The 27,520-nt window shown below is 31.9% G+C and overlaps 2 protein-coding genes across 5 annotated transcripts in view; one reads left to right on the forward strand and one right to left on the reverse strand.

The window, feature by feature from the left end:
- The first annotated feature begins 2,246 nt into the window (after nucleotides 1-2,246).
- LOC132720195 (uncharacterized) lies at nucleotides 2,247-4,433 on the forward strand. Its single transcript, XM_060704241.1, has 2 exons — nucleotides 2,247-2,534; nucleotides 3,147-4,433. Exons 1-2 carry the CDS (start codon nucleotides 2,262-2,264, stop codon nucleotides 4,230-4,232), a joined length of 1,359 nt encoding a protein of 452 aa, XP_060560224.1. The 5' UTR covers nucleotides 2,247-2,261; the 3' UTR covers nucleotides 4,233-4,433.
- A 3,094-nt stretch (nucleotides 4,434-7,527) lies between these two features.
- The window catches only part of LOC132720196 (nuclear factor NF-kappa-B p105 subunit-like), a 35,021-nt gene continuing 15,028 nt past the window's right edge, over nucleotides 7,528-27,520 (reverse strand). For 2 of the 4 annotated variants that reach the window (XM_060704242.1, XM_060704243.1), the window contains 13 exons: nucleotides 24,615-24,753; nucleotides 23,187-23,339; nucleotides 22,751-22,825; nucleotides 21,394-22,518; nucleotides 16,156-16,297; nucleotides 14,566-14,683; nucleotides 13,894-14,116; nucleotides 13,364-13,533; nucleotides 10,331-10,720; nucleotides 9,567-9,723; nucleotides 9,023-9,198; nucleotides 8,483-8,588; nucleotides 7,528-7,978 (listed from right to left, as the gene is read on the reverse strand). In XM_060704242.1, coding sequence (XP_060560225.1) covers nucleotides 7,869-7,978; nucleotides 8,483-8,588; nucleotides 9,023-9,198; nucleotides 9,567-9,723; nucleotides 10,331-10,720; nucleotides 13,364-13,533; nucleotides 13,894-14,116; nucleotides 14,566-14,683; nucleotides 16,156-16,297; nucleotides 21,394-22,518; nucleotides 22,751-22,825; nucleotides 23,187-23,339; nucleotides 24,615-24,753 — 3,084 coding nt within the window. In that variant the 3' untranslated portion in view covers nucleotides 7,528-7,868. Of the gene's footprint in view, nucleotides 7,979-8,482; nucleotides 8,589-9,022; nucleotides 9,199-9,566; nucleotides 9,724-10,330; nucleotides 10,721-13,363; nucleotides 13,534-13,893; nucleotides 14,117-14,565; nucleotides 14,684-16,155; nucleotides 16,298-21,393; nucleotides 22,519-22,750; nucleotides 22,826-23,186; nucleotides 23,340-24,614; nucleotides 24,754-27,200; nucleotides 27,362-27,520 lie in introns of those variants that run through there. The other 2 variants (XM_060704246.1, XM_060704244.1) reach the window with 2 other exon arrangements.

Here is a 27,520-nt window from a genome sequence, read left to right on the forward strand (position 1 = left end):
TTTAATTAGGCTAAACTATTAGAGAGGAGTTGTTATTTGGACAAAAAAAACAGCTGACGAAAATAGTAGGACAGCAATCAATCCTAAAAGCTCACTGGAGTATCATGACCATTGTCATTGTGCCCAGGTGAGCTGAAGATCTTACAACAAACTACTATATGTATCAATAAAATTAAAGGGTAATGATAAATTCAGAAAAACTAAATCAATCCAATAGCTTTACATGTTTGACTATTTTACAATGTCAAACAAGTCTAGATTTTGGTGATAATGATGACGATAATGATGATGATAGTTAATTTCAAGCAATAACTGCCTATACTATTATTCACTAGCAAAAACAACCTATTTTTCTCTATTGCACCTTGTACCAGGATTCACTTGCAGATCATTAAAATGAAAAACTAATAACAAAGTAAACATGAATGCCTTGTTTATTAATTTATGTTATAATTGAAATATTTCATAGACAAAGTCAGGTGATGTGAAACATAAAACGATTATTAAATTTACTCACTGCTTTTACAAAAAGTCTGTATACTTAGATAATAGTTACAAACATCAAGTGTATATTGTGTAAAATAAGTATAGAGTGTGAATACCACAACAGTATAAGGTTATATCATGGATGGAAATACCCTGACATAACAAAAATATAGCCAGAAAGAACAAATGAGTTCATGTTATACAATGAAGTTCTCTATAAAACTTCTGTGATGTATGACCAACTGACATGAAATTATGCTATCTCTTTAAAGTGACAGTTTTCCAGCGAGTGACCTCAATGCTATCAACAGATTGACTATAAATGATTCAACTGTAACAAACTTATATATATATAATTTTAAATTTTACTTTACATATTCATATATTATATGTTGATGAATGAAAATAAATGACAAAAAAAAAATAACACAAAGAACCCCTTTACATCTAATGCACATAAACACAACATAGGAAACAAAATTATATCTCACCATAGGTGGAAACAATCAAGAAAGAAAACAAACCAAAGACAAGTAAAAAATCATAAAATACAAGACAAAACTATCATAAAAACATTTTAAAAAGAGAAAATACTTCAAATACATTAACAAATGATATAACAACTACCACAATAAAAGGGCTTGGTTCACTAACCCCATAAAAGTGCCCTAAAATTTTGAAAAAATAAAATAGCTTAACCAAATCAAATGCGTTTGTTTTTATGTAGACCTATCCTAAACCTGTACAAATATGTAGCCCATTAAGATTTTGTGATGAATTTTTCCAACAAAAATATCACTTTCACACACCCTGGTTTTAACTAAACTGGCTTTTTTGTGATTTTTTTGCATGTTTTATCCTAAAAATAGGTATGAGCCACCACATGTGCCAATTTATCACTTGGCATCAGTGTTCAATAAATAAAAACAAACATGAAAATGTATGTTTGCAAGTGGCACACGTGGTGGCTCATATCTAAATTTGAACTTAAGGCACAATCATAATTGAAAAAATCATGTTTAAAAATTCAATTTCAAATAAAACAATTATGTCATAACATGTTGTATCAATAAATAAATTACAAATATTTATAATAGATAATTATTTCAGCAATGTCTGTTGTTGAGAAACTATTAGACTTAATGTTTTATCTGTTAAATATAATTTTCCAACAACAAGGACGAAACGATATTTTCGAAACGGTTTGAGTACGAATACCGCTGTTGCCAACGATAAATGTTTGTAAACAACGACACCACTACAAACAAGGTATATTTAAATGTTTATTATATTCTTACCCCAAAATAAATATTTCACATTATTAAACATAGATCTATATATATTTTAAATACTGTATACTTTATTTGAGAATAGTCATATTCCTCTAAATTAAATAAATAAACGATCGACTAGCAGCAGCGGTGCAATCAAGTGTAGAGATCCAAACTTGAATGGCTTCAATCTTAAATGGATATGTATGTGAACAAATTTTATTGAAAATGAATTTACAATGTAATTAAGTTATGAAAAATATGAAAACGGTATTTGAAATATGTGCTATAAATGAATATTTAAACAATAAACAGAGCCGTCTGCAGGTAATTCTATTTTTAGCTCATGCGTGCGATCGATATCAAATACTTGATTACTTGGCGCTCAATTTATAAATTCCGCTGTAGCGCAGTGGATGAGACATCTGCTTTTGACGGGAGCGGCCCGAGTTCGAATCCCACTACTGATGAATTTTTTTTTATTAGTTTTTTTTTCTTACAGATATGGTCAAGCATTACATCTGCACAATTTGCAATAGAAAAGCAAATCGTCGAGACAGAAGACCTGTACCGGCAAATATTCAGAAATATTTAAAGAAAAATCTGTCAATTACTTGCACACCCGATAGTGTTGTGTGTTCTGGATGCAGAATCAAATTTTATAGAAAACTTAAAAAACCAAAAGAATCAGGTCCCGTACCGGTTGATGAGAGGGGTGATGCTGGCGATGCACTCGTTCCGCCGTCCACAAACGAACGATTCACTAGTCCTCCATCGGTAAGTGCACGCGATTACAACCATAATATATTTAAGAAATTAATAATAATCAATAAGTAACATTACATGGTATAAATGCGTTGTTTTAATGTTGTATTATCTGTAACCTAAATAGATATTTAACATGGACTGTTAGGCACACGTTCCACAATATATAACATAGGTAGCTTAAATCATCATATTTACTGTGTGTTTGAGTTTGAAATATTTTTTGTCAAATGGGATTGCAGTATTTTAATTGTTAAATATGAAAATGAGATGTATATGCTTAATTCAAAATAAAATATATGTTCTGTTCTGTTCAGTATTTTAAATGAATCGTAACACATTTACTTTGGTAATCAGCAAACTGTGAATCAATGTAGTAAATCGACTGTTTATAAAAATATTTTAATTTGAATTGAAATGAATATAATTAATTTAAAAACACCAAGTTTGTTAAAAGTTTATTAGTACACAATTAAATTGGTCACGCGGCCAAACGTGTTCATTACTACGTATTCACAAATCAGTCGAGCGGCTCTTGGTAAAATTAAGTTTTAAAATGCTCAACACTTACTTATAATTAAAACTTCTTAGGACATTATTATTATACCATTTCTTACATTACAGGTAATGCTGAAAATCTCTTCCACAAGCAGAAGCCACAGCCGCTGTTTCGTGTGCAAAAGGCCTGGACCAAAGTTGGTGTGCCTTCCAGCAGAAGGGCGCTTTACAGTCTTCCTTGACCACAACATACTAGTACCAGCAGACGCAAGGTGTTGTCCAGTCCATATTTCTGATGGGACTCTGACTCAAGACTCTTTTTCAAACATACAAACGCTGACAAGTACCTCTTTGCTTAATCGATCTTCAATATGTAATATACTTCAAAAAATGAGAAACGCTTGCCTAAATCAGAATACATCACTTAATTTTGATGCATTAGACGAACGTGATTATCCATCTCTTACTGGGCTTACCAAACCACAGTTTGATGATTTTTGCAGTCATTTGCTTCAACACATTAAAACAACGCCTAAAAGGTCTCCAAGAACAACCGTTGGACTTTTTCTTGTTAAGCTTTACTCTGGAATGTCCAATAAACTCCTGTCTACAATATTTGGCTTAAGCAAGTCAAGCGTTCGCCGCGCAATTGAGACCGTTCGTCTAATATCAATGAGAACATTTGTTCCGCTATATCTTGGCATTGAAACTGTCCCAAGGTCAACCCTCATTCAGAACCACACACGCCAACTTGCAAAGACACTTTTCAACGCTGATGACAACCAACTGATCCTTGTTCTTGACGGAACATATATTTATATCAATAAGTCAAATAACTTCAAGTTCCAGAGGCGTTCATTTAGCATGCACAAAGGCCGCCCATTGGTTAAACCTATGGTTGTTGTTACAACAACGGGTCACTTTGTAACTATAGTTGGCCCTTACCTTGCAGATGGCAAAAACAACGATGCGGCTATACTGACCCATATGCTACGTGCCAATATTCAAAACTTCCGGGAGTTTTTACAGGAAGGAGATATTCTAGTAGTTGATCGTGGCTTCCGGGATTCGCTGACTCTCCTCACTGATCTTGGAATCAATGCTGAAATGCCTGCCTTGATCAGCAAAGGACAAAAGCAGCTATCGACGAAGGAAGCTAACTCCAGTCGGCTAGTTACAAAAGTATGTTTAAAGGCACATCGTGCATCATAAATACATATTTTTGTCATTCTTTATAAATGTCAGACAAGTTATAATAATGCTTTAATAATGAATTTAGAGTATGTTTCAATTAGATAATTTACAACTTAAGAAAATAGCGCTGAATGTGTTGTAATATATCGTAAAGTAGCATAATATATACAAAGTAGTATTTTGACTTCCGTACAAAAACTTATCCACTATGTAATTAAACCAATTGTCAACTGTGTTGGAGTAGCAAAAATCATTGTTTGTGTATAAAGCAAATGAGTATTTTATGGAAAATGTAACATGGTACTTTTTTTAGGAATAAATTGATAGCATGAATTGATGGGCCTTTAATATATTTAATCGGGTTTCGTAGAATATAAATATTTGTTTAGGCAAATGAAAAACATTTGATGCAGTAACCATATGCTACGTTTTTTTTTAAATTAGTCTGCTTTGATAAAGCTAAAATGTAAATACATTGTAATATAATAACTTATAAATAATATTCAAAACATTTTGTTTTCTTTACTCATGATTTATGCGTACATCAGCTTTTTTTTCAAAATAAAGTTTCTCAGCTGTATATTGCTTAGTACGTATTTACGTTTTTTGGACGATTCATGTTATCAAATTATCATTATTAAAAAATTAATAATACAAATAATCATGTCATCAAAATTAAACAATGTCTTTCTTAAAGAGTTGAACGAAATATATAAGTTATGTTGATAGAAGAAAAGTATTGACCTAGTGCTTGAACTAACCACCCATAGTTTCAAAAAAAGACAGTATTTCTAGCCTATTTAGATACTATTCAAATTGAGTTTATGTATAAAGGTTGTTTACCTTAAAACTTAAATGAATATAGTGTAACGTTTGTGTTTTTTTGTAATTATACAATTTCTAATTTTCAGGTACGATGGGTTGTTGAATGGGCCAACGCTCGAATCAAACGGTTCAAAATGCTTGCAACAGTACTTCCATGCAGCCAGGTGCCCTTCATTGGAGACTTTGTTAGGATTGTATGTGCTATATGTAATAAATACCTTCCTGCACTGAGTTCACCGTCTCAGACAGAGGCAGATACGCAAGTTGCCCAACAAATGTTGTTGTTGGCTGAACGAGCCAATACTTTACAAGAGTATGTACAAGAGCGTGGTCTCGAACGTAAGTTTAAAGTATGGAAGTCGGTTGAGGATGTACCGTTTCCGCGACTGTCAGAGGAAAATCTACACGACCTTACGCTTGGTGTATATCAGTTGAAGCTTGCGTCCAGTTACATCCAGGAGCATCTCACTTGGGCATATGACATACATGTCCATGTAGATGACACGTCACTACTGACAGTACGGTTGCAGAGTCGTCACACAAGCAGCAGACGATATCTCATGTGGATACGGTCCAGTGATACGGCAGTAGAGGCTTGGTACTGCCAGTGCCGTGCTGGGGCACGAGTTGTTGGAATGTGCGCGCATGTTTCGGCCATCGTCTGGTATCTTGCTTTTGCTAGGCATCAAGAAAGCACGCGGTACGGTGTAAGGGACTGGGGTAGTCATCTAGAAGATGCCGCTACATTCCAAATCAACTCCAGTTCTGACAGTGATTAAACATTTGCAAATAATGAATACAAGAGACAACGGACTTTTACAATTGTAAAATTATAAATGATTCTTTATCTTTTATCATTTTTCGGCTTTTTAAACTGTTAAGATAATCGACAATCAGTAACTTAATCAATAAGAATATTTGGTAATTATAATACAATATAAAATGTTGTAATTATTATTCCTGTAGGTACATTTATTGACTTTGTAAAGAACTTTTTTTGCCAGACAGTCAATAGCTTCAGTTACTCATATAATTATGACAAATTAAAATAATTATTCAATTTCTCTTACACAGTGTAAGATGAAGGTATCAAAATGAGTATTGAACCGCGTCACTCGCTGATGAATAATCAAAATATTACTGCGAGCTGTACAATCAGTGCGGATGTGCGTGAACAACTTTTTTTTTGGTTATAGAATTAAATAAAAAAGATTATTTTTTCGTCTGAGTGATAAATGGAACATATTTTCAATCAACATGATCAAATTCAAAATATTCTCCATCGCCAGTCCGGCCGTGAAAATATATAGAATCTTATCATATTTCCTGAAAATATTTTCTAATTTCACTCAAACGAAAAAATGTCCTCTAATTATATAGCTGTATAAAGAAGGTAAATAAATACATGTAATAAAAATGGCGGAGACTGTTTTTGAAAAAAAATGAAATAAACATGTACAAACTCAAAAAGAAAAGTGAAATTGAAAATACATGATTTTTTTGAAAAAAAATTCACTACTTTTGTTATTGCTTTAATTATCGTCAGATAATAGGTCCGAAATGAAACGAGCTTCATTTACATAATATGTGTAATATTGAAATTAAAAAAGTAATATAAATAGGTATTTATGTTTATTAAGAATCTATATTTTATTTCTCAGTTATCTAAAATAAAGAATTCAAACGGCGCTATGAAACGTCAAAATTTGCGGATTATTTTCCCGCGTCGATGACGTCGCGCTAACAATGTACATAATACGTACATGTTTCTCAGGCTTAGAAACAACGTCATATATGATAATAATGAAATATAAATAGCTGATTTTAAAATAAGATTGTTCAAATCTGAATTACTGTAAGTTTCAACACTTTTCGAGGTTGGGCCAAATTTGATGGTTAGTGAACCAAGCCCTTTGGAATATTAAAACAGAATATAAAATTTACATTAATCACTATTCATTTACAAAATGTATAATCATAACATTTTTCCCACAAAAGCACAAAATACATTTAGAAGATCCTGGCTACATTTATTTACATACAATATTAAAAATTATTACAAGACATTGAACTCAAGACTCCTGGTTGCTTTAAAACTGTTTTTCATTTCTTCTTTAAAGAATCAGTCAAAATAAATTATAATTAAAGTCAACCACTGAATGTCAGCAAATGAAACACTTGCGAGCATTATTTTATAACATTTGTATTTACACACATGTTTTTAAACCAATGCTCTTACATCATGTAGATCAACAAAATCAAATCTTTTCTCCACAAACAGCTGACATGTATCTTACAAATTTTCAGGCTGAAACAAGAGACGAAATGAACAAAAAAAAGTCTTCTGCTTCTTAAGTTCAGAATATACTATGTTTTCTTTTCAAACTCAAAACTAGGATATATATTACACAGGAAAGAGGTTGCTCAACTCTTGACATTACATGTAACAACATTAATTCAATAGTTAACATACAAATAAACAGGTATAAATGTTAATAAAGATATAAATCACAATTAAACAACAGATTACTTAATGTTACAATGAAACTCATAAAATGTGTACAGAATAAGCAAATGATGGATATATAATCAATGATATCACATTTAAATTATGTACAACATAGTTCTTTACGTCTTGAGATGTCTTACATATCTCACACTTTTATTATCACTAGTTGAGTGTTCAATCTAACCTACAGTACATAGTTTTGTTCTTGTTATTCTAGTTTTTCAAACCCATCCGAAACAATCTTTACAACAAAGAACATTTTAGATCATAAGAAATGACCTATACATTATTGCATGTCACAACGTCTCTTATATCCCAGGTTATGTTACAATATTTGATTTATGTTCAGGAGATGAGGATTTATGAAAACTGTCTGACACACCAGAATCACATGTTGGATCTTTCTGTTCATGTTTATTCTGTTTCTCATCTGAAACAAGATATCAATATTTCATTTTGTTATTTTAACACACACTAGGTACAATAATGAGAGACATATGCCAATAGTATAGAGTTACCTGGTAAATTTTTGTACTATTATACAGATACCTTTTGATGTTTTATCAAACTGCTTTTTTCAAATTCAAACATTACATAAATGTATCTACATAAAAGGTCCGTAACAGTTATGAAACACATTTGTTGTTTGCTTTTTTTCAAAAATAGTAAAATATCTCATATAACTCAAAATGATCCAACTCATTTCTTTATATTTACCAGAACCTGAATCAGTAATTTTCTCAAGATAGTCTTTGTATGTTAAGTCTTTACATTTGCCACTGATTAAAATACATAAAAAAACTTAAAATCTAGCTTTTTAATGAATAAAATTTTACCTATCAATGATACATTTTTCTGTAGAAAATTTGAAACGTTCATAGAATTTTATTGTAGAAACAAAGATTCCTAATTTGATCATGAAAGTAAACCTTACCAGTTCCTGTAGTCTGGTTCACTATATCTTTTAATAAAGTGACACAGTCTTCTCTCTTTATATCCTTCAATCCTTGTAATAGTTTATCAACTGTACCTCCATTCTCCTTTAAAATAAGAAATATATTTATGATGAAAAATAAAACAAAATGTATGTTAATTCTATAACCATTGAAATGATACTATTTCAAAAACAGTCACAGTTCTGCAAAAAAGTCATTTTAAGAGAATAGGGTTTACTTAAAACAATTGTAATTTTCTTATGCTACTTTAAAAGTTAATGTAAAATCAGGTACGTATATTAACATTAATATACGTACCTGGTAAAATCAAGTGTAAGAAAAATTATGAAACTTTTCAACCCTTATAACTTTGACCAAATCACCACTGCAGGGGCTGACCAGCCTGATCATCTTATCTGTCCAAAATGTTATACAATCGACTGCTAATTTTAAGTTGGTTTATTTGTTTCTGCTTTAATTTTAGACAATTCCAAAGCCTGATAAGTCCAGTATAAAACTTCAGCAGACTAATGGTATACCTCATAAAAGTTGAGAAGCAGTCTAGTTGGACTGTGATCTCCCAGATGACCTTGCATCAACATCTTCATTCCTAGCTTATCAGCCAAAGCCTGCCAGTCCGAGCCTTCACAAGAAGGATCTAGCTTATTGGATAGAATAAGTCGTACAGGGTAATCCACCCGACACATATCTCCACCTGTAAATCATACACATGTACTTTAAAATAGGCAGAATATATCTCCATATATAAAATTTATTTATTTACTTTATTTATTTACAATTCTTAAAAATATTCATACACAATGAACTTGTAATCCTGATTTTTGTTATTAAAAAAAAACAACATCTTTAGCAAAGAGGCCAGGCTTCAATGTTTCGTGATATATTTATCGAACTATCGGTTTCGGATAATATATACGCTTCATCTGGTTATAATTATTAATTGTGTGTTATATAAAATATATTTGTATATTATAAATTTCAGCTCATAAACTCTTACAAGCACATGATATCAATATAATCAAGGATGAATATAAGAACCTAACATGTCACTGATTTACACACCTGAATGATACACACCTGAGCATATCCCTAAACTGCTACGTCCACTATCATTGGAAATAAACCGCATGGATGACATTTTAGTTGTAACATGTTGCATACTGTCTGTATCAGAATCTGATAGACTTGAGTACGGCTCTCCATTTAAAACTCGAAGAATCTGACAAAAGTAATTATTGAACATTTAGTAAATAATTATAAGAATGTAAGAAGATTTATTTTAATTAAACATGAGTGCCAGCAGTAATAATAATCTAGTCAGGTAAGCTTGCAAACCTGTGCAGTCTGGTCACACTCTATATTGTTGGTTGCTGAATTTAAACTGTTTCGATATTGAAAATCCTTGAATTAACAATGGACTTTGCAAGTTTATTACATAAAGTTAGCAGCATCGTGCTCATTGAGAGTAACTGAACTGTCTAAATGTCTAAAAAAAAAATATTCATTCACAGATATATTTATTGTACTATTCCAATGAATAGTTTCTTAGTATCACTTTTCTCCAAAATTTCAAAAATGCTTATAAAGTATATAGCTTCCTTCTGGTACAAACTGTGTTCAGTTATAAAACCATCTTTCAAATAATAATATGTCACTGAGTACTTTTAAACATTCAAACAGCACAGTCAATTACACAATCAATTATATAATATTTAAAGTGAAAAAAACTGAACAACTTTTTATCTTTTCACAAGGTAACAAAATTAGCACAAGTTTTTTAAAAGTGATGGTATATAAACTTAAAACACTATATATATAACACACACCTTTTCATTACAATTAGCAAAGTCTGCAGGTATTAATCCTTTCCTAGTGTGTTCTTTAACTAGTTTATTGCCTTTTCCATGTTGACCGTCAACAGTATCTTTATCTTTTTTCTTTGGTTCTTTTTCTGTGTCTAGATCTTTATCATCAACATCATCAGATTTTTCAATGTTTTTATTGTCTGCAATATCATCATGTGTATTCTCTTCACCACTTTCTTGAGAATCACTGTCTTCAGATTCATCCTCGTCACTAACTATATCATCATTCTCAACATTAGGGTCGGCACCACCTGCCATTAGAAGAGCTACCATGCCGACGTTTCCACGACCACAGGCCACATGGAGGGCTGTATTACCATCAAATCTCTTCATGTTCACATTAGCTCCGGCCTGTTAATATATTAGATTTATACATAAACTGATGAACAATTCTAGAAAATATGTTTTGAAATTTTATCTAAAAATGGTGAATGGTTTTGCCCAGACTGGAAAATGGACAAGTTAATTTATGATACTAAGCACTGAAAGTGTAAGGAATAAACTGATCTACATGAAAATGTTAAATTAACCTTTTCATTTGATATGGTAAGATGTTCTATTGATATTGTTAAAAAACATCCTGATTTAACCCTGATGTATACATAAAAAGAAAGGGTGTTCTGGAAGAGGGAAATACAAGAGGGCCATGATGGCCCTGAGGTCGCTCACCTGTATATAGCCCCCCCCCCCCCCCAACGTTGCAGGGCCAATTTAACCCAAGGGCTTTTATTTGCACAAACTTGGTAGACACCCATAAGAAGATGTTTTATGCTAAACATCTAAGCTCTAGCTAATTGGGCTTTTTAAAAGAAGATTTTTTTAAAGTTTTTACTATACACATATAGTTAAAAACAATGACACCCCTGGGGCCGGGCCAGTTTTGACCAAAGGGCTTTTATTTGAACAAACTTTGTAGACACTTACTAGAAGATGTTTCATGCTTAATATCTAAACTCTAGCTATTCGTGTTTTTTCAAAGAAGATTTTAAGTCTTTGCTATACACATATAAAGAAAATCAATGACCCCCGGGGCGGGGCCAATTTTGACCCCAGGTCTTTTATTTGAACAAACTTTGTAGACACTCACTAAAAGATGTTTCATGCTTAATATCTTAACTCTAGCTATTTGGGTTTTTCAAAAAAGATTTTTTAAGTTTTTGCTATACACATATAAGGAAAATCAATGACCCCTGGGGCGGTGCCAATTTTGACCCCAGGGCTTTTATTTGAACAAACTTGGTAGACACCTATTAGAACATGTTTGATGCTAAATATCTTAGCCATAGCTCTTTGAGTTCTTTAAAAGAAGATTTTTTTAAGTTTTCACTATATGCATATAGGGAAAATCAATGACCCCCCGGGGCGGGGCCAATTTTGACCCCAGGGCTTTTATTTGAACAAACTTGGTAGACACTTATTAGATCATGTTTCATGCTAAATATCTTAGCTCTAACTCTTTTGGTTCTTTAAAAGAAGATTTTTTAAGTTTTTACTATATGCATATAGGGAAAATCAATGACCCCCCTGGGGCGGGGCCAATTTTGACCCTAGGGCTTTTATTTGAACAAACTTGGTAGACACCTATTAGAACATGTTTGATGCTCAATATCTTAGCCATAGCTCTTTGAGTTCTTTAAAAGAAAATTTTTTAACTTTTTACTATATGCATATAGGGAAAATCAATGACCCCCGGGGCGGGGCCAATTTTGACCCCAGGGCTTTTATTTGAACAAACTTGGTAGACACCCATTAGAACATGTTTCATGCTAAATATCTTAGCTCTTACTCTTTTGGTTCTTTAAAAGAAGATTTTTTAAGTTTTTACTATATGCATATAGGGAAAATCAATGACCCCCTGGGGCGGGGCCAATTTTGACCCCAGGGCTTTTATTTGAACAAACTTGGTAGACACCTATTAGAACATGTTTGATGCTCAATATCTTAGCCATAGCTCTTTGAGTTCTTTAAAAGAAGATTTTTTAAGTTTTTACTATATGCATATAGGGAAAATCAATGACCCCCCGGGGCGGGGCCAATTTTGACCCCAGGGCTTTTATTTGAACAAACTTGGTAGAAACCCATTAGAACATGTTTCATGCTAAATATCTTAGCTCTAGCTCTTTGGGTTCTTTAAAAGAAGATTTTTTAAGTTTTTACTATATGCATATAGGGAAAATCAATGATCCCCCGGGGCGGGGCCAATTTTGACCCCAGGGCTTTTATTTGAACAAACTTGGTAGACACTCACTAGAAGATGTTTCATGCCAAAAATCTAAGCTCTAGCTCTTATGGTTTTTTAAAAGAAGATATTTAAAGTTTTTTCTTTCGGTTGCCATGGCAACCAGAGTTCTGCATGGAATTAAATTCTTTGAACAATTTTTAAAGGTGACCACCAAAGGAACATTCCTGTGAAGTTTGGATGAAATTGGCTTAGTGGTTTATGAGGAGATGTCATTTAAAGTAAAAGTTTACGGACGGACGGACGACGGACGGACGACGGACGGACGACGGACGGACGCCGGACGGACGGACGCCGGACGAAAAGCGATCACAAAAGCTCACCCTGTCACTTTGTGACAGGTGAGCTAATAAAACACGAAACAGTAGCAGCGCAGGAAGTGTTAAAGCTCATCTGTTAAAAAACCTAAGTTAAAAAGGGGCATAACTAAAAAAAAAATTACACCTTGTCATGATAAGCAAGTATTTCAAGTTTCATGTTGATAAATTTTAAACCGTTTGAATAATGGGCTACATTACAGTTTTTAGCAAGACAAAGATGCCGCAGCAATCAAAATATCTAGACTACTTCTTCAAAACACTAACAGATGAGCTCAAATTTACTAAAATAAAAGAGATCTAAATAGTCCCCACCTGGAGGTGCATCTTTGACTATTGTCAATATGCAAATGCATCTTTCTCTTATACAAGACCTTTATCATTTTTCAACATTTGTTTCATCACCTTCCTTTATATAATATAAAATATATAAAATACCTGAAGGATAAGGTAAGCAGCCAATGATAGGTCATCTGTTTCTACAGCATGATGTAAAGGTGTACGCCCACTTTTTCCGTCAGCTAAATTTACGTCTGCTTTACCATATACCAGCAACTTCATCGCTGTCAAGTTCTCTAACTGGGCTGCTAGATGAGTTGGTGTAAAACCTGAAATGAACCAGATCAAACTAAACTAATCAGCAATCATTTTTTACAAATTATTTGCATAAACAGTAAAACTAGGTTATAAGAAACTTGTTAGAACCCTGACATTTTGATTGCTATATCCGAGGTTTCATATAAGCAATATAAGGAAAAAGTATCTTATAAACAACTTATATAAAGTAAACATGTATTCCGTTTTGAATTTTAAAGTAAGATATTGGAAACATTTGATACATTATGTCAAGGAATAATACTTAAATAATAATACTTAAAAGGAAGTGCGTAAGTGGCCTAAAAGATTTTTTTGTAGGGAATCTACTTGAGTAAGTCAATTTTTTCTCATATTAACTTTTAAACACTTACCATCATAACATCTCATGTTTAGTTCTGGGAAAGGCTGTTTGGAGCTGACACCTGGACGTAAATATTTCAACAAATTTTTAAGGCAGTCATCTTGTCCATACAATACAGCAAGATGAGCCGCAGTGTAACCATTACGGTCTACCAGGGTGGTATCAGCGCCGGCACGGATCAACAAGTCTACAGCATGAGGCTGTTGTGTTATAACAGCAAGATGAAGAGGGGTCTGAAATACATTTTATATTTTAAATAAACAGTGTCAATTATAATTTTTATCTGCACAGGACAATCTGGGACTTAGTAATTTTGGTGTTTGTCAAACATTATAGTATAATTTAGAATTACAAGTTTCTAACTGATAATAATGAAGAATACTTTCTGTTTAACTTGATTATTGGTTTTTATTACAAAATTATATACATGACTAAACATTACTGGATGGAATGATAGACACTAAAACAGTGTACAAAACACTGAAATGGTGAAAAAACATGTTTTTGAACTCAACAGTCTACAAAACATGTGCCTTTGACAAAACATGTGTTTTGAACTCTAAAATAGTATACAAAACATGTGCTTTTATTTTATCATCTGTAATTAAGCTGTTACAATCTTTTGACAAACAAGGACACCATTCAACATATTCATGTATGACATTTTAATAAATAAACTAACCTGGTGATGAAAGTTATAGGCATTTATCCTGGCATATGCATCTGGAAGAGTTACCATGACATCTAGAATGTTCTGGAATACTTCATATCTTTGGTTGATTAAGGCTGTATGCAAAGGTCTGAAACAGAGATGTTTAAAATTGTACAATATCAAAATAATCTTTACTTATTGTGTCCACCTTTTAGACAATTTTAAGCTGCATGCCTTCTGGTTGAGCCAAAATATTCTTGAGAAAAAAGTACTAATATTTTAAGAGAAGTAAATGGATTCAAGATTCAAGTAATAACTTAATGTTTTGTGTGATTAATGACTGATTTTTCTGTATTTATCACTATATTTCTAATATGTGACTAATGCAGTAAGTGCTATTTTTGCATATTTTGACCTTTTTTTGGTAATTTACTTTGAATGTTAATGTTGCTTGCAATTTGTTAATAACGTTTTTGTTCACTACACAATATTTTACTTATAAATTCATTAAAAAAATCATTAAAACTAGAGGATGCTTTTGTAAAAAAGCGCATGTCTCCCCCACTGCTGAGAATAACTGTGAATGGAAACAGGAATGGAAATGGAGAAATTGACCAACGGTCACTGTGACCTTGACCTTTGACCTACTGACCCCAAAAACAATAGGGATCATCTGCTCTATAAGACCAATCATCCTATGAAGTTTGAGGGCTGTAGGTCAAAAGGAACTCTAGTTATCATCCGGAAACGAGAAATTGACCAAGGTCACTGTGACCTTGACCTTTGAACTACTGACCCCAAAAACAATAGGGATCATCTGCTCAATAAGACCAATCATCCTATGAAGTTTGAGGTCTGTAGGTCTAAAGGAACTCTAGTTATGATCCGGAAACGAGAAATTGACCAACGGTCAGTGTGACCTTGACCTTTGACCTACTGACCCCAAAAACAATAGGGATCATCAGCTCTATAAGACCAATCATCCTATGAAGTTTGAGGGCTGTAGGTCAAAAGGAACTCTAGTTATCATCCGGAAACGAGAAATTGACCAACGGTCACTGTGACCTTGACCTTTGACCTACTGACCCCAAAAACAATAGGGATCATCAGCTCTATAAGACCAATCATCCTATGAAGTTTGAGAGCTGTAGGTCAAAAGGAACTCTAGTTATCGTCCGGAAACGAAGAATGGACAGACGGACGGACTGACGGACAGGGCAAAAACAATATGTCTCCCCCCGAGGTGGGGGAGACATAATTATCATGAATCTGGATCCATGTTGCTTTAAGTCATGAGTAGCTAATAATGATTTATGTTTAAACTACTTTGCTATTTTTGTAACAAGCTGGCAATTAAAACTCTCTTCTTAAATTTTCTAAACAAGGATATATGTATGAAATGTAATAAATTTAAAGTTTTTAGCTAAATTCACTTGAGCTTGAATTTCTGAACAAATTCTTGCAGTAACTGTAAACACTTCTAAAATTTTTTTAAATTTTTAAATTTTATTTTTTTTTAATTCAAAGCATATGGAATGCAGTTTTAAACAAATTTAACACTAGTAAAACATATGAAATATGAAATGAAACGGAATATTTTCCTCAAAAAATATATCTTACAAGTCTCCATCTTGATCCTGTACGGCCATTAGAAATCTCTGCACCATTAGTAATGACCTGATATCACCCGACGCCGCATAAAACTGTAACGCCTCTGACGTCTTCATCGCTAACTTCAACATTGGGTCCATTTCTGTCTGTGCTGAAAACATAAATATATATGTTTATAAAATCATCATTCACATCCTATATAAACTACCATTTCCCAGAAAACACTAACATATACAGTATGTTTATAAAATGGTCACCATATTCCAACTTTTTATTAATGCTGTGAAAAAAACCAACAAAAACTATTCATTGATAGTAAAAGTATATGATATTAAGAGTCTTATTCTAATAAAAACAAAGACAACACAGAAATGATACAAATTAAAGCAGAAAATCACTTATATGTGTTTAATTACAGTATATATAAAAGAGTATTTATATCTGATAAAATCACAATCACCTTTCCTCACATCAAGCTTTATTTTTCATATTCCAAAAAAAAGTATATTATATTCCTATATTCAATAAATTCAAAACCTGATGGAATATCTCTTTTGCTTTTAAATTATATATAAAATTATTTTCATAGACATAAATATATATACATTGCAATATATATATAAGGTATCAAACTTAAAGCAGGATTATTGTTAATAAAATGCATAAATTTATGTTTAACCACAATCTTTAAACATTTAAATACCAGTACTTCCTTTCTTTGAAGTACTGAATATCAATTTTCTATTTTATAGGGTTTTTAGCATGTTTGTTTAATTTATTTTTTTTCAGTGCTTCCTTAAGGTAATTATCAGTACCTTGATGGGATAACACGAATTTTCTTACACTAAAGATTAAAATTTTCTTCCTGTTAGTTCACTGCAAAGATCACTATCTCAACACAAAATGTTCATATCTAGATTTAAATTTTACTAAAATACAGAAACCCTACTTTTTAAATCCAATGCATGTATTAGGAAGTGTTCATATTGTATCATCAAATATTTTCCACTGTTAAATTTATATTCTGGCATAGGAAGAATGATTTCTTAAACCATTTAATTAATTATGTGACATTTTAAGTAGAATTTTCCAATTTTGGTGAATTTTCTTAATTTCCTGTTCTCTTGTGTACACTTTTTTCTGTATACATGAAAAATTTAAATGGTTTTTTTTTTTATTTTTTGTAATGGTATCTTTTAAGTTTAAACAAATATTTACATATCAGAATTTACAAATAGGATATGAAGTAAAATTCAATTGTAAACCTTCCAATCATGTTGTATTTTATATCTTTACCCCTACAGTGCTAAATGAAAAAGAAAGAAAAAATGAAAGAAAAAACTGCCAACTATGTTTTTTTCTTTTTTTAGAAAAATCAAGATGATTTTTTTTCAGCCAACAGTGTAGAACCAGGCTCTATACTGATTAATTAACAACTATGAGAACTTCTCAAAACATTCAATTAAAATGAAAATGGATAAGCAACATTGATATTGCAAGACTGTATATAACAAAAATATCATGGTAGATTAAATGAACTGTTGAACTATTGAAACTTGAACTGTTTACTGCTGACAATTTCCCTCCAAATTTGTCTAAAAAGAAACTTGTAAAAAAGGGTCTATGTGATATGTGAATAGGATTTTTTAACTAGTAATAGAAAGAAAAATTTCAAGTGCACATTTACTTTTACTTCACTTAAATTGAATATGATACTGTACCCATCCTGCCAAAAAAATAAAGAAAAAAAAGAAAAAGAAAAAAAGAGCTAATTCCATTAACTGTTGGTTTAATAATTGTGAGATTCAATATACAGAAGCAGAGAAATTTGGTAATGAACAGTAGTCATACCAGACTGTATAGAGCAAGCACTGTGGTCTTGTTCTACACAGATGACATAAATAAGTTATTATCATATCACAGCTACTGCTCAGAGAGTTAATATCTCATATTTTCATTTTTGTATTTTACTGGATAAAACATCTTTCTATTCCTTTGTTCAATCATGGTTACATTAAGTTTATTTTATGTTTGTTTGACATTTTTTAGGTCACACTGACACTGTTATGGTCATATGGTGACTTTCCAACTTTACCAGCGTTAGATGTCAGGTACCACTCTGTATGTTATTAAATTTTCAGGCATCAGTGGGTACCCGTGTAGAACCAACAACAACAGCTGGGCGGTGGATATGGTATTATGTAAAATAATATATCATATAAAAATGATCATGATTTTTTAAAATTAGATAAAAAATTTCTTTAGTACTTCATTTCACAAAAATAACAATATCATGTAATGACCATCACTGATCAAAGAAAAACATGACTAAAACCAGTATGAGATTTTTATACGACACAAAACTTGTACAAATGTAGCTAACTTTTAATTCTGAACCTTCTAAAACAGAAAGTGACTAACATTTGCTGTCATTACATAACCTGGCCAGCTTGTACATCCATGCAGTCAGACCAAACTCTATACTGTTGGTAGCTGAATTTTTGTGTTTTGATAAAGAATTCCCTTAAACATTAAATGATTAAATGGACTGTTCAAAATTCAAAGAAAGGCAAATCCATTATATAAACTCAGCAGGATCAGGATAAAGAAATCAACGACACTTACCAAATGAAAATGTTTTAACAGCCGAAGACTTTAATTCCTTCATTTCTTAATTTTAATCTTAACAGACTAAGTTTATAAGTTATATCATTTAATTAAGTAATCTCTTTTCTTCAAGTTTTTTTTCTTTTAAATTATTGCTTTATGCATTAAAAAACAGAATTATGAAGTTCACTTTTAGATAACAATGTCTTAAAAAGTAGAAAATGGGAAATCCCTTAGTGAACAATACAATAATACAAAGATGTAAACCGTTAACATTTTTTTCAAAATATACAATTATAGTACAATGACCTAAATGAGTAAAATTACACAGGGAAACAATGATTGTATCAATTTCAAACCTGACTAATCAAATTTCAATCCCAAGTTTTATTCAAATACAATAAAGGAACTGAATATTCATTCATTATTCATTCATACTTTTGAAAAAAAACAAAAACGTAGGAAAGGTCACTTATTAAAAAAGAGTCTATTCTTAGTTTATTTCTTATACAAGACAACAAAGAGTGAGGGAGGTATAGATGACACTATGTAGATACTATATAAAACAAACTGGCTTTTACCCAAAGTGGTGGGTTTTATCTGTATATCACAATTATTATAATATCACAGGACAGTTTGGTTAACCACAATTACACCACCACTATTACAATTACAACCATTATACAAAAAGTATGACAAAACAAACGGTTCACCACAAAAACTATCGGCATGAAATAATTGTTATAGTATCAAATTAGAATAGAAGAACAAAATGTGTCACCTAAGTGCAATAACTAGTTAACTCCTAATAGATTTAAAAGGACTTAACCCATTACTGCAATAAGGTGACAAAATGGCAGAACAAATTTTGTTATAATATAAAATCTAGAACAAATTTTAGAACATGACTTTTTCCAGTTTCATATGATCCCACACAATGTTTATAAGTACCCATAGAGAAGTTATAGTTACTAGAGCATTGATTTATTTCTTACCCTAACTTTACTTTCTATTTTATCAAAAGTTTAATATGAATTTGTTGCATTATATACACCATTGATTATATTTACAAATTTACAACAAAATTTTGATTTGATATTTATGCATCACATCTTCAAAAGCCATTTATTTCAATAAAAGCACTTGCAATATACCATAGTTCTTGACAGCTTCTATGCAAATTTTTTGAAGAAATTGTAAAATGTATTAAAAGAAAAGTACTAAAAGAATAATAGCACCTAATATAACTGCTAATCAAAATTAACTGTATATATGCAAATGGTAAGATGTAAATATTGCTGATATATATTTGAAGATAAAAGATAAAATTATATGCAATTATGTTACTGAATATAAAACAACTTTTAATTTCACCAAAAAATTGTCCAATAATAAAAAATGATGACATGTTCATTACCAGAAACAAAATACCTTAAAGTAAGACATATGATTCTATTTACCCTGTAAATATCCTTAACAAACAATGATACTGTTGAAGTTACACTTCATAAGTGACTTAGGTTGTTTCCCCAAACTTCCCCCAGGAGTATAACAAACCACTTCTTTATATAACAGTTGATATCTCACAATTGGGGGGAAAGTTGATAAGATGCTTGATCATTCAAATTATAAACACAATAGATAGATAGATATGGTATTTTACATGGGGAAATTTCATTTCATAATCATATAATATAGAATTATAAATTGCATTTTCCGTGTAGATATAAAGGAATGGTAATTTTAGAAGCATAGTGTCTACTCTTGAATGCATTGTAACAAAATTTTAGCTGGGTAGACATGATATAGCTAATATTAAAGCCATCTAGTTTTCATCATCTATTGGTCAACATACAGAGGTTAAACTTGTGTAGTGTTTCCTGAAACTTGATCAGTTTCCAGGAATTTAACGCAACATTTTACAATGTTTACTTCCGTGAATTTTCATTATAAAATTTATGTTTTAATAATGAAAACTGCAGGAAATTAATGATTTTGCTGAGTAATTCAAGTTGTAATAGATTAAAAATAGAATAATAACTTGGTACTTTCCTGAAACAATGACAAGGTTATAATATGGAACAAAACTATTAATGATAATTATTTTTTCTATTCCATTGTGATATTAAAATGCTTCGATCTCACCATGGTCAGTTACAAATTCATCATGGTTAGTCCATCACACTAATTTAGCAGGGTTCTTACATCGGCTGCCAGTACAGACTGGAATATCTAGTATGAGTGTAACTGTTTACACCAGTAATGAGGCTCTGCTGAGGGTCAGCTAAACAGTTACCCATGAGCTAGGTATTCTTGTCTGTTAAGACAGCCGGAGTTTGATTTTTTTTCTTGCAAATTACAAATCATAATTAGGAAGGAAATCTCAAAAACTAATATTTTCATTAAGCATTTTTTTCTTATAGTAGCATATGATTTTACATCTATTCATTACGGCAAAATGATGTCATTCTAAGAATGTAATTCATTCATAAACAGTGTGCTAGGATGACCTCATTAAAAGCATGTGTCTTGTCTTACATTGGGGGATGTAAGACAGGTTTTTCTAGCACTGGTGTAAACAGAAGATAATCCTGTCTCATATGCCAGAAAGTACAAGAACAAAGTAAAAGTTAAACTAACCTGATGTGTCAGTTTTCTGCACAGACTCGGCCTGTACACATGTTTCTTTAGTGGTAATAGTTTTCGTAGTTACGGTTGTTTCTTTACTACTTTGTGATACAACAGTTTGTCTTGAAGTGACATCATGCACCGAGGGGATGTATGGTGCCGGTTGTTCCTGCACTGGTTCTGATACAGTCACACCTTTTGTTATTCCAGGGTCAATCTTTGCCGACTGCGGTATAAAATTACCAGGTGATGCTACTGATCTGGAAACCAAATCTGACATGTCAAAGTTATCAGCTCTAGCACTGTCGACCTCATCATAATCTTCACAAGGTTCACCTCTAGGTGGCGCTCCATCTACCATGTCTAAAACATCAATAACGTCCTGTAGGTCTGTATCCTGAGAACCTCTTGCAGTATACCTACAAGTTTGCTGGGTAAATGGCTGTTGCTTTATGTAACCATAGTTTCTATATTGACCTTGGTAACCTTTATTCTCCATAACTTGGCTGGCAGCCTGGTTGTATTGATCAAATAAGCTTGTATTGAGTGGTGAGTTCAGCTGTGTATGCGACAAAATGTAGTCCATCTCTAAATTTTCAGATGACAAATTTGAAACTTGTACAGGTTGAGAAACCGGTTCTAATTTGAGATCATTTATTGTCATCTGGAGGTCTGACTCAATCTGTGCCACCTGGGAATTTAACATACCACTCTCTGATACAGGCATGCTCTGCATCTGTGATCCCATGGGCATTTGTGGAGACATAGCATTATTCTGTGGAGAGCTTGGATGAATTTGATGCTGTGGAGAAAGAGCCCCGGCTCCAAACTGTTGTACTGATGCCTGGCTCATATTCTGAGGGGAACCCATCATTACTCCACCATTATTATATGGTGATGTGGCAGACATGTTGCTACCAACAGAGTTATCCATCGCCATTGTTTGACCTTCCATAAAGTATTGTGGGGAACTGGCTCCTTGCATTTGAGCCATAGGTGGGCTAAGGTTGGAGACCTCTTCATATACAAAATCTGTGGAATGTGACAGTATATCTGCAGAAGCACCTGAATATAGAGCTGGTGAATTGGTCTGATGGAATGATGACAGTGTTCTCTTAGCATGCAAGACTGGTCTTCCTAAAATACAATGATTACAATTAATAATTTTTTTAAAACAATAACAGCTTTATTTGAAATTTCATAATTTCATAGAAATACTGATTAAAAAAAACAATGAAAAAAAAAGTCCCATTAGGTCTTAAAATTAACATCACTTCATCTATAATGAGATAAAGGATAATAAATATGGAACATTTAAAATATATAATTGTTTTATGTTTGCCATCCAGTTTAAAATTCACCAACTTACCTGTATTGCCTAGATTTAGTGGTATCTGTCCAAACTGATGAGCTGATAATGGAAGGCTATCAAACTTTGGTATTGCTGGAAAAATACATAAATGACCCTCAAACATTGATAAAACAAAAATAATTACATAATGACATAACTTTTGCCATTTTTTAAGGAAACATTTCAAGAATATAAATAATCAACAATTTAAATCCGAAATATCTCAAGGTCTTAAGGCTTAAATTATTATATGCTTTTTCTCCTGCTTTTTAAACACTTCATTTACTTCAACTCAATTAAATTAAGCTTTGAAGTAGAGTGCCTCCTCATTTCACATCAGATAGTTCAGGAAATAAACTTGAGTCATTAAAATTTAGATCACACCTATTTTCAACATCAAGCACGAATCAATTTAAATTAAATATTCGTAAGTTTAGAAACTATGGTAACTTACATCCTCCATTCTGCATGCCGTTACTATTATCTGTACTTCCTGCTCCACCACCGTTACTTGACCCTCCTATAGAGGGTTTCATGTTGTCAAAACCACCAGTATGAGGGTAGTTAGGTATCAGTTTTCTACGTTTACGGTAAATATCTTCTTTATCTGAAATAATAAATTTAAAATTAACATAAAGACATTGAATGCTGAAAACTGAACTTGATTCTAGTAGTCTAGTACTGGTATTGAGACTGCTGAAGTTAGCTAGTACTGGTACTCAAGTACTACACCCACTAGTACTGATGCATTTCTAATGCTGGCATTAATTAGCCACCAGCAAAGTGGAAACTGCAAAATTGAAAATATTGCCAGCTTGTTCATGCATGACAGTTCTAAATGCAATCTATTGCCCACATACACTAGCACTGGCTTAAGCAGAACTCAACATTTATACATGAAAATGGTTTTTAATTTAGAGTTTCGGAACATCCCTTGATGAATTCATATAACATTGATCATTGAGCCTACAATGCGACACTTTTGTGCCATTCCATGAAAAGCGGTATACAGTTTCCAGTCTGCAAATATCTGCTGTGGTCTGATCACAATCTATACTGCCTGCTCTATTTATAACTCTAATCTAATACTGACGGGCCTTTTAAACTCACAACACATTTTACTTTTAACTCACAGCACTGAAATTTATATTTAACTAAGTATAGAAAACTTGTTGCAAACCAATTTAGGTCAAAGACAACTAAAGGTCATGCTGATAATCAACAGCTATAAATTTCAAGGATAATACTATAGTCATAATAAAAGGAAGTACATGATTTGAAAAAACAGCTCATTCATTGGCTACATTTATTTCAAACCTCTAAGCGACAACAGGCCACAGATACAATGTATAACTAACAGCTTATATCAACTTGTTCATGCATATTAAGTTTGGCATTTCCTTATTACAAATTACTAAAACAACAACAACAACAACAACAAAACACATGACAAATTATTAATTTTATAATATGTTTTAAAAACTTCCCAGACGTTTTACTTTGTATCAATGCATTTTGTAATACAATCATCTCAAACCACTTGCACCCCATTGGTGTGGGTTTGAATCCTACCATAGACTTTGGATCTTTTCATGTAATAAAGCTATCTAGCTGGCTTACATAATATTAATGGTTCTATTCAGGTCCCTGTTTGTGCCTGAAATAATGCACAGAAGGGCATCTGACGTCTTCCTTGGAACATCACCATATGACCTATATTACATCACCATATGACCTATACTGTGTAAGACCAACCCAAAAAAAGTCTATTCAAGAGGAAGTTTCAGTCACAGAGATAGTTTCTAAACTTATGTAAGTCCTTGAAAAAAATTTTTTTAAGGTCTGGTGTATATGGAAAAGGTTACTTGTATGAAATTATTACCTCTGATTCTGGGGTAGTAGGTGAAGGACTTTGGATCACTTGATTCACCGTCAGATTTCCTCTGTAACATTACCAGTACATTGACAGGAGATTGAATGTTTACATCACGATACTCTGGTGTCTTGAAGACAATAGCAAACTAAAAATAGAATTTAAAAAAAAAATAAAAATACATGTATGATTAATTATATCAACATAGAAACATCCTATTCTTTTGGAGCTTTGCCTAACCATTAGTTTGGCAAAACATTATTTATTCCAGCTAGATATGTTTGTTTAACACAAATGCCCCTGTCCCAAATCTGATGTTTTACTGGAATTTTCTGAATTTTAATAATTTGACCTTGAAACTCAAGGTCATTAAACGGTCAAAATCATATTGCAATGTGTCAAAATGAATCTCTTGATTAAAGGTATGATGTAACAGAGAATACAGATGCTTGCTTAAAGTATAAAGATTATGTGTTTAAATTTATCCACAGACAACTGACAGACAGACAAACACAGACAGATAAAAAGACATACAAAACATACCCCTAAATCTACTGAGTGTGAGTGTGTAGTGCAGAGGATATATTAAGGTAATAGGAAGTTTTCCCTCAGTACATGCATACTCTAGAAAATGCCCAGTTAAGTCACAGGGCAGATCATTCTTTCATTCTTTATAATATCATACAATATTCAGGTATGGTGATTATTTATATTGTATAGATCAATTCTCTTTTCAGTTTGTTTATAATGTATTTCAATTGTGCAGAGTCATGGTGTACTTCCTAGTTTATATAATTATAAAAATTTGGATCATTTTACTGTTGAAAAAAAAAACAAAGGTGAAAATTGCATGCCATTTATGAAGAATCTTGCATTAAAATGAGCTGCAAAATGCTTTGCCCATTCATTTTTAAGTGCAAAGAATGCTTATAAATACATATTCATTAAAATGAAAAGTACAAATTTTACAATATAATACCCTTGACAACATGAAAATGAAAATTGTAATAAAATGGTAAAAGGAAATAAAAAAGATTGTTCTTAATGCATTGCTTACTCAATATCATAGTAGTTGGGAAACCATCTACATGGGGGATTTTTTTTTTCAGTCATAAATTATAATAGTTATTCAAACTATTGAAAAATCCCCCAACTTTCTTAAATTTCCTTCTCCATGCAAGGTTAAACATATACAGTATTGATATAATTGTGTATTATTACGATATCTTATATTTCCAATAAAAAACAAGTATGACCTTATCTTTTGTTTACTTTCTTTCATCAATGTTTAAAATCAATACATTTCAACATTATGAGTGACAGTGCACAAAATATTAAAAACTATAGTATCAATTATTAAGAATTTAAGTTTTCTGGAAATGTAGGTATGAGCTTAACCTGCACTGAATTTGGACAAGTCAAAACAAATTTCATATATTAAGCAACCAGCCTGCCTTGTTATGTCTAGTGCAAAGAGGTGAAAGTCTGCACCATTTGCTGTTCCCATATTGCACAGTGAGATTGGTGCCCAAATAGCCAGGGATAGTCTAACTAACAGTAGTGAAGGCATTTAGCAAAATAGTTTACCATCTGAGTGTTCAAGTAGGTCTGAGCCATTAGCATAGGTCTTACAATTGTCAAAGTGAAAGTCTTAACTATGCTCAGGGTTAGGGGGCAATATCTAATGCAAAGGCAGTTAATTATATAAGCATGATTTGCATCAATCCTTTAAACACTAGATCAGCATTGCTTACATACATTATCAGAGCTTTGCTTATAAATATTATTTCAACATGTGTTGCATAAATCATATCAATATTGATTTGTACATTTCATGAGTATTACTTGCATAAATCATGTAAGCATTGCTTTCATAAATTATATGAGCATTGCTTGCATACATTGTTAAGCATAGCTTGCATTAATTATACAAACATTACTTGCATTAATCATATGATCACTGCTTGCATAAATAATATGAGCATTGATTGCATTAATTATATAAGTATTGCTTGCATAAATAATATGAACATTGCTTGGTATGATAATTGCTTTCATACATTTCACAAGCTTTGGTTTCAAAAATCATGAGCATTACTTGCATAGATCATTAATTATAAGAGCCTTTCTTGCATCAGTTATATAGGAATTTATTGCATCAACATTAATTACATTGCTTTCATAAATTATATGGGTTCATAAAGAGGAACATGAAATATAAACAGCTGTGTTCTGTATAAACCTGAAGTCTTATTGAAATAAAGATATTTTTAGTGAAATATAATAATCTAGCAAATATTTATTCAAACTTAAATTATTTGTGCAACATGCATTTAACAACAACCATGTCTTTCCTTGTTTATTTGTATTTTCTTTTTGAAAAACACTTCAACAGAATTTCCAAATAATGAGATATTACAGTTTCACTTTCTATCTGCAAATTTATGGGTACCATAATCATATAGCAAATTATATCATACCATATGATGATATAGAAAACTGGTGAAAAACTTGGAATTTTTTTTTGCACTGATAGAATAAAATCAAGAAATGTCCTAGTAAAATAAATTTTCAAAAAATTCATTAAAATTTTACCTCAATGTATATTTCAATCCTTTGCAAACATAGATAGATATCCAGTTTCGTTTTGAATCCCCTCTTATCAAAGAAGGGTAATACCCTCATTTAGTTATTCAGTTTTACTTCCTAGTGTGTGACCTCTTCAATAAATGTTAACAATTCATGTACCATGGCCTCTATAGAAGACAAGTCACCCAAATACCACCCCCCACCACCCCACTCATGAATTTGGCAAAATTACAAACCATGAAATAATCAGTAACGATTCATACGCAATTTTATTGAAAAATGTTGTCATTCTTCTTATTTATTCTACAATTCTTATCAAATGTTTT

Source organism: Ruditapes philippinarum, unplaced genomic scaffold, assembly GCF_026571515.1.
Source record: "Ruditapes philippinarum isolate M1 unplaced genomic scaffold, ASM2657151v2 ctg812_1_1_1_1, whole genome shotgun sequence".
NCBI classification, from domain to species: Eukaryota; Metazoa; Mollusca; class Bivalvia; order Venerida; family Veneridae; genus Ruditapes; species Ruditapes philippinarum.